This window comes from Poecilia reticulata, chromosome 19, assembly GCF_904066995.2.
Source record: "Poecilia reticulata chromosome 19, P_reticulata-male-v2, whole genome shotgun sequence".
Classification (NCBI taxonomy): domain Eukaryota; kingdom Metazoa; phylum Chordata; class Actinopteri; order Cyprinodontiformes; family Poeciliidae; genus Poecilia; species Poecilia reticulata.
The window spans coordinates 14,272,938-14,281,683 of record NC_088848.1 but is presented as its reverse complement, the minus strand read 5'-3'; the positions used below and the strand labels follow the sequence as shown (position 1 = coordinate 14,281,683).

The window sequence follows — 8,746 nt, the reverse complement described above, 5'->3', positions numbered from 1 at the left end:
AAACAATGAAAAATTATGATATAGCATCACTCACCAATAATTGTGATTGGTGATAATAGATTGTTTATCTAATAGATAATAGGTGATAATAGAATTGTTCAAAATTTCGGCCATGCAAGGGATTTTTATTTAACCTTAACTTAACCAGCCGAGTCATTAAGAACAAATAAAGACATGAGGGGCTAGGGAATTTTGACACCCTGTCGTTCATAGTTATCATGGTAGGGGGCGATATCCACACTGAGATGGGTTTGTAATGCGCCGATAAACCCAAAGAGAAAGAGACAAAGAGTGTGGCTGAAAAGTAAAAGAAGCCACACATTTAGCAAGAGAATTTGATGCCAGTGAGACAATCTTTACTCTCTTGCTTGATCACAGAAGATGTCTTCACTCCTCAAGGTGGACAGTGAAATTAAAACCAAGGTGAGATTCAAACCTCGTCGGAAGTCCCGTCAATAGCTCTCCGACGTGTTATCGGTGTTCAGTAGCGTCATGTTAGCCGCGCTGGGTTCATAATGTGTGCTAGGCTGATGGCAGATAACGGCGGCTAGCCGGCGTGTTTCAGTCCGGCTGTAATCCACTCGTGGAAGCGATTAAACGGGTTCTGGTTGACTTTGACGGTAATATTCCGGTAAAATGAGGCGTGGGTTCCTCTATAGCGCATTATGTACGAGTTAGACGCAGCAGGGAGAGCACATGCGCTTAAGGAGGCCTCGGTTGGGCTAAGTGAACGAGCCATGGTAATACCGGTGTTCACCGGCTTTGACTTCATTTAAGCAGATGTTTCCCTTTTGTTCAGGCCCCATAATAGAGAAAGCTGTGAATTTATTGTTTCTGAAGTTAATTAATATTTTCTACCAAACGGTGGTATTTCCACATAAAATAAGGAATAGGTTGCTTAGGAAAAACTCCCAAAATAAATTTTTGGTAAATCTTACCTTCTGTTAATTTATAAAATCTAAAATCTAATTGGTAAAATCAATTAAATTTTACCAATTGGATTGTATATTTTGCTGGCAATTTTTTTTGTTTGACAACCCATATTGTAAACCCCTTCACTTGACGTTTTCACTCTTATAAATTTCTACAAACTTACTAAAATTCTGCAGGAGATGGAACCAAAATAAAGAGAACTTGTTTCCCAAACCTCCCTTTAAAAAAACGGCAGTGATGAGACTCTTTTAAGTAACTAGTGACTGTCTGATCAGAACAGACGCTAACCTGGTCAAATATCTTTGCAGCCTATTACCATTTTTGCAAGGTTCAATAAAATTTTCAGTGATTTCAGTTTCAGTGTTAATCACCAATCTTGTTGTTTGCAGGTTGATGCTTTCAGGGAACGTATCACAGCAGAAGTAAGTGACAGTCCCGTATACGATGTCCAGTTTTAAAAGGATTTTCCTCTAAAAATGTTTCCTTCTTCCAGGCAGAGGACTTAGTTGCGAATTTTTTCCCCAAGAAGTTACTGGAACTTGATCACTTCCTCAAAGTGAGTCGGTGTTATTTTTTTTGTTTGTGTTTTTTTTTTTTTTTTTTTTTGTAGAAGGATTTACACCATAATTTTACCTCATTAGCTTTAACGTTTAGCACCAACAAAAGCTATTTAAAACTGACAAGCTACAGTGGGACATTTTCATACAAAATAAAAGGTGATGTTGTTGGGGGAGAATTAGGGCTTTCCAGGAAGATGACGGTAAAAACATTTGCCGATTTCATACTTGATTACTGGTTATGATGAAAGGCTTTGCAAACTTAACGTTTTTGAGATCATCTCCATTTTTGTGCAAATTATCTCCAAAAATCCATATTCTAAATCGCATAAAATTAATTTAGGAATTTAATTTTTTTTTTTTTTTTTTTTTTTTTTGGTAATGTGATAAACAAATGCCTCATCAGAGTGAAAATTGGTGAAAAAACACAAGTTTTGGGACTCGGAATGTTACTGTGCTTTTGATCACCCAGCTAGCAGAAACGAGCCCAGAACATAACACTCCACTAAAGGAGGAGTTCCACTTATCAGCCTGGAGCAGGGTGAAGTGTTGGCAGTGTGCCATCTATTGATCTAGAGAAAAGGGAATTAACCTTCAATAAAAATTTTTTTTTTTTAAAAAAGCTAAGCGTTTCACCTCTTTAGAGACAAAACAATTGGAATACTTTGCTTTATTTGTAAAGAAGCTGCTTAAATGACTTGAGTGGAAATAGTAATATTACCTCAGTTTCCTTTGTGACTCCTATTAATTGTACATGAATTGTTGCATAGTGTTAAGAGTAATAAATAAATGGCCTCCTGGCTTGCAGAGTTTTCATGAACTTTGTGCCCACTGGGTGACCCACTGTGCTGGGTTGTAGAAAAATTATTTGAGATAAATGTGATATGATCCCTGATATCTTCTTTTTTATCTTTTAAAATAACCAACAAAGTACCTATATAAACACAAACTAAGAAATTAAATTAAGAGAACAATTCTTATAACTGATTATAATTCTGTTAGCATGACCAAAAAAAAAATTCTCACATTTTATTGCACTAAGCTTTTGTGAAATTCTGTTGTTTTTCTATTGAAGGTTTTTTTTATTTATTTATTATTATTATTATAGGTATATTCAATAAATTGACACATTTTGTATTTAGGACTCATATTTTTTCTGCTTAATTGCACATGGTTGCAAAACTATTCTTATGTTGCCGAGCTCTATCACTGTAACACCGTATTCATACAAACCTGCTTTAAACTTCTCAGGACCCCAGCATAAACATCAGTGAGCTGAAAGAGATTCACTCGGAGATCAACCTGACCGTGCCGGACCCCATCCTGATCTCGAACCTCCACGACGGGCTGGAAGGGGTGAGTCGCGGAGCTCCGCTTCCTCAGCAGGCGCCCCGGGGAACCGTAGCGTGAGCAGCTTTTAATCCGGCTCTGTCTGTTTCAGCAAAATGCCAAGAAACGAAAACTGGAAGACGGAGGCGAAGACGCCATGGGTGAGTTCTGCGTAAACGGCCTCTCGTACGTCCTGTCTGGCGTGCGTGTTGATCGTTTAATAATCACTTCTCGTCTTCCAGTGACCGGCACGAAGGTCTTCGTCATGCCGGGTGGGATGATGAAGTGCAATGGAAACCTTGTTGAGCTCATCGAAAAGGTCAAGCCAGAGATCAGGACACTCATAGAGAAATGCAACACAGTAAGTCTGCAACATCCTGGTTGTTTTCTTTAGGGAGAAATGTATCAATATTAAAGTTGCTTCAAGTATAAATTTGCAAAGATTTACTAAAACATTGAATAGCTTACCTAACCACACTGACTCGCACACTGCTTTAGAGAAAACGAGGCACAATGTTACAGATGTAGAAAAAAAAAAGGTGCACAGATTTGTTTCATGTGATGAAGAAATGATTTAATGTTGACTCAGATGTTTTTACAGTATCATCATTTGTTTATTAAAAATTCATTGGCCAAAACGTCCACTCTTCCATATCATAATATGAATAAAACTGGAAATGGATATAACATTTTGCGTGGATACTGGAGTGTTACTAAAAGTTGATATTCATGTCCACGTTCAAATGTTTAATTTTGCATTTATTTCACCATTTCATGAAGCAAATTATTCTGTTACTGTGTCTCACCAAATACACCCTGACAACTGTTAACCTGCACAGCAAATGGACTTCAGATCACCTTTAACTATAACCGTAGTAGACTGGCCTACTGAAGGCCCCTCCACACTTTTGAGGAAAAGGGGGGCATTTTTCAACATTAAATCATTACATTATTACTTAAATGTATTAATGCATTTTCAAAATTCAAAATAAATACATTTACAATGTATTGGATTTATAGTTATAATATTCCAGTAAGAAAACTATTTAGGAAATAAAACCATTTGAATTATTACAATTTGCTTGCATTACCTATGAAAGTCAGCAGAGGGTGCTAACATTGCTGTACTTGCAATGTTGCCTCTGAAGTTAACCTGCTGTGCTGTGCCTTCTTCTAAAATTGGATGTTAATGTCTGTTTGATAAACACACTAAAATCCCAGTTATTCCTACAAATAAAAAAAATAAAAATACTCATTTTACTTCACAGAAAATGTTAAGGATCGGTCTTTCTCCAAGTTCCTCCAAATATCCAGCTGACACTTTACCATTGGTAACATCCCACACTGTTGTTTTTCTCCCTCTGTAGGTGAAAATGTGGGTTCAGCTCCTCATCCCCAGGATAGAGGACGGAAACAACTTCGGCGTGTCAATCCAGGAGGAGACGGTAGCTGAACTCAGAACCGTTGAAGGGGAGGCGGCGTCTTATCTCGACCAGATATCAAGGTTTGCACGTCTTCCAAACATGCTGCCTTATAAATAGGATCCAGTGAGTATCTGATGTCATGACGCTTGTGATTTCTCTCTCTCCAGATACTACATCACAAGGGCAAAGCTGGTTTCTAAAATAGCTAAATATCCGCATGTGGTAAGTAAATGTCGTCGTGGAAAAAATCAATTCATTAAATGTGATTCCTCTTTGCTTAGATCGTATAAAATAATGTAAGGCTGCGGAGTTAAAGTAAAACTTTAGTTTATTTGAATGTCAATGGAAAAAGAAAAACAAATGTATTTTTTATTTCTGTCTATAAATCAGGAGGACTATCGGCGTACAGTTACGGAAATTGACGAGAAGGAGTACATCAGTCTGAAGATCATAGTTTCAGAACTCAGAAACCAATATGTACGTTTTGTTTCATCAGCATCCATTTATACCTCAATTATTCTCCTTTAACCTGGCGGAATATTTCTTTATTTCTAAATTTTTTTTGGTCTGCTTCCTCTAAAGGTGACGTTACACGACATGATCCTGAAGAACATTGAGAAGATCAAGAGGCCTCGAAGCAGCAACACCGACGCATTGTACTGATATTCATCCAGCCATCTCAGCCTCCACCTCTGGTCCTCATCTTGTACTGGTTTGTCTGCAGGACGACTAGACATTCATCAACTTCAACACAATCATCCAAGCCCTCTATTGAATTCATAGCATTGTAGATGGACACATGCTCTCACTTTTTTTTTTTTTTTTTTTTTTTTCAATTGTAATTTTATTTTATTTTTTTCCCTTTGGTTCGTTTGTTTTAAACCCTTAAAATTCTCTCAGAAAATGAGGAAATTAATTGTAAAGCAATGTTTTTCAATTTTAATTAAACATGTTGTCTTCAGAACCTTGTGAAATTTCGTTTGTAGCTCTCAAATACTCAGCAGTGCTTTGTGGCTTTTTTTTTTGGTCCCCTGCAGGATCTAAAGATTGATCATATATAGTAAATGCAATACATAAGCTGTATTTTTGTTTTTGTTTTTTTGTTGCTCTGAATGTTATACATTATACCCTGTAGTTGTGATGGGAAAAATTAGAATAAGTTTTAGATCGATGGGCTTAATGGTTTTCAGTGAAAATGCTTAAGTCACCAAGGCCGTCTCTCATTATGGAGCATTGATGCTATTGAATAAAATGCGTTTTTATAAGATGTCTTGGAATCTATTTTAATTGTGTGGGGGCAGGAGGGCAGAGTAGCTTCTTGCATATATTGCATACATATATATTTAATAAAAGCTGAGAATTTATATGAAGTTCATCACTGATCTGTTAGAAAGCAGGCAGTGGTTCTATTTGACCTGTAGGGGCCACTGTAAATGCATTTAATGTTCATGAGATTTCTTTGTTTAAAAATGTTAATGTTTTAAACAGTTGCCAACATTCAGTGTACTTACCCTTAACAGAGTGTTCAACCCAAACATCCATAGTAGAAATGAAACAAGTTAGTATTCTTCGTGTTAAACGTATAAGATGGAATGGCTTGTGAAAATATTTGAACATAATTGAAATAACTTGAACTTCCTCCCGTGAGGTAAATGGCCATTTATCTCATTGTCTACTGTCCGTTGATCTGTCCATCCACACATTCATCCTTTTGTTTCCAGTCTCTGTTTTTTTTCAGACTATATCTTATCAAAATATTCATATTCACATACTCATTTTAAATTTATACAGGGTGCATCTGAATAAATTTGAATACCTACTATGCCAGAGGTTCCCAAACTGTGGGGGGCGTAAGGGGGCGTCGTGCCATTGCAGAGGGGACGCGGGAAGCCGTCTGGATAAAAAAAAAAAAAAAAAAACATGAACGCTGTATGCGCTGGGGTTTTTTTTTTTACCTTAGAATGGCCAACTCTCCTATGTCAATTTGATACAGTAGGGGCTTCCACATTTCGCATATCTATGTCCTCTGTCACTTTGATCAGCAGTTAAAACTGTTTAATCCGTTGTTAACATGTGGTAACCTGTTTTTCCGAGCCCCCTTTAAACGCAACATGAGCGCTACGACGCTCGCGCTCACCAACTGCTGCTGCTGTGTGGAGCTACGCAGGTGTGTTAGAATCATGGCAGCAAACCAGCAACACGCGAAGAACTTTTTATAGTTTTTCTCCCAAACTAACCGACTGAGTTGAGTAAAGCTGCTGGATGCAGGTAATGTTAGCTAAAAGATGACTAGCTAATATCAATACATCACCTTAAGCTTAACAAGTAGCCTGTAGGCTACTGATTGTCTATGTTTAGCTACGTACAGTCATACGTACAGTCAAACAAGTTTACCCCCCCTGTTCTTAGAGACAGGGAATCTCTAAGAATCCCCCCGGCCCTCTGCTCACACATGTCGTTCAACTAGACAGCTATTTGTAATCATAGGGGGGGGGGGTGGGGATGTTTGGAAACCACTGGGGGGGCCCAGTAGAAAAAGTTTGGGAACCACTGTACTATGCTAATTAATTATTAGATTTGTTTTTCCACGAAGTGAAACATTTGTACTGATTTTGCTGCAGCTGGTGGAAACCCAGAAGTCAGTTTCTCAGAAAAGCTAAATATCACACAAGACCACTAAAATAATATTTTTATCTAAGAGTTTTTGGGCCAGCTGAGAAGTATGACTCCATGGACTGAATTCTTGGTTGGGGCTCTTTCTGCTCTGATTTCGGTGATGATTCACAAGTCGGTGAATCATCACCAACTGTGGGGAACCTTCACTCCACTCCTCTAACAGCCTGTTCTTTATGTGTTGGCTCTTGAAGCTTTGACTCAAACACCAGTCAACACCGCATGAAGCTCCTCCAAGTCCTTGAATGGAATTTGCTTCACAATCCTCAAAAGGCTGCGCTCTGTTGCTTGCTGCATCTTTTTTCTACCACATTTTTTTTCCCACTCATCTTTCCATACATTCCTAGACTTTCCATACAACCTTCCTTGGTTGTTTTTTTTACCCAACTGTGCTTCACCTTGAACAGGTCACCAGTCCATCCACACAAGGTAACTCAAAGACAAATAATCGTGTAAGCACACATCACCTAAGGTCAACTTGAAGAGACTATTTAACCTGACATGCATTGTTTTGGACTCCTGAAGTAAGCTGGGGTACATTGAAGAAACTCACATATGCATGGGGAAAATCCCAAAGCACGTATTCAAAGCCAGGAGCTTCTTACTGCAAACAACTGTGCCTCTGTGCACAGTCCTAAATCCGGCATCAGCCTGTCCAAATTTCACCGTGTGAGGCACACTGTGTTGTAAATTTGCTCTCCAGCTGGAGCTCATATTTGTTTAGTTTCTTTTTCTTTTTTTTTCTTCTTTTTTTTCTCTGAACTGACTGTAGAGATAAGATAGACCAGGACAGTGTAACAGAAAAACAGCTCAGTCGACCTGACTGATACAAATGTAAATCGATGCAAACAGTTGCTCAAATTCTCTGACGCAGTTGTGATGTCTGTCCCTGACGATTCCCCGCACCACCACCAAGCTCACATGAATGTAGAGTTGCACCATAAAGTTTCAAGATAAGTGCCGGAAATAACTGCAAGAGATTTTTTTTTTTTTTTTAATTAGATATGATGTTCCTACAGAAAATCTGGGATTTTATGTTTGTTCTTGGTTTCTCATCCTATTATTCACTGTGCTCAGGTGAGCACAACACCTACATGCAGAAACATTTAAAAACTGTGTTTTTTTACATTTACATTGACAAGTTTACATGGACTAATGATGATCATAATGCCGTAGTTCAAATAATCACCTAGAAATATGCAAGCATTTTACTCATACCTAACTTGCCACCAGATGAGTACATTTATCTGATCCTGTATGTAAAGTTTTGAGTCTGGCTGGGTTGGAGAAAATTCACATTAAATTCAAGCTTGTATCAGTTTCTCATATTTTAAATACATTTAAGTTGTGGATGGTTTAAACAATCCTTTTACATTACAATTTTTTATTTTTTTTCCCCCGTGTTGTGATTTTTAGTACCGTATAACATATAGATTATTTCACCTTAAAAAACCAAAACCTAATATAATAAATCAATGGGACTTGTGTAAATATTATTGAACAAAAAAATTATTTTTAACTATGGGCATCTTTTTAAACCATTTTTAAATGGCAGTTGCAAGTGTAAACTGTGCATTCAAACTGCTTGTCTTAAATTTAAGACTCAGTGGCGCAACAAGTTCAGCGTTATCAATACAATGTGTGGTTATCTTCATTCATATTTTCCTATTATGAATGAGGATTATTACATGTCTAATCAGTGCAACTTTGTCTTTAATGACCTGCAACTCAGCAGCAGATTAAAGAACATAGCAGGCAGCGACGTTGCAGAACAAAGGTGTCCTGCAGTGATAGTGACCCTTACAATCATGCTGATTTTAGAACCTTGAG

At 37.6% G+C, this 8,746-nt stretch overlaps 1 protein-coding gene across 1 annotated transcript; it reads left to right on the top strand.

The window, feature by feature from the left end:
- Nucleotides 1–243: 243 nt before the first annotated feature.
- psme3 (proteasome activator subunit 3) lies at nt 244–5,510 on the top strand. The gene is made up of 10 exons (XM_008437379.3): nt 244–423; nt 1,323–1,355; nt 1,427–1,489; nt 2,742–2,846; nt 2,932–2,980; nt 3,062–3,180; nt 4,187–4,323; nt 4,411–4,465; nt 4,634–4,720; nt 4,826–5,510. Exons 1-10 carry the CDS (start codon nt 382–384, stop codon nt 4,904–4,906), a joined length of 771 nt encoding a protein of 256 aa, XP_008435601.1. The 5' UTR covers nt 244–381; the 3' UTR covers nt 4,907–5,510.
- The last annotated feature ends 3,236 nt before the right edge of the window (nt 5,511–8,746 follow it).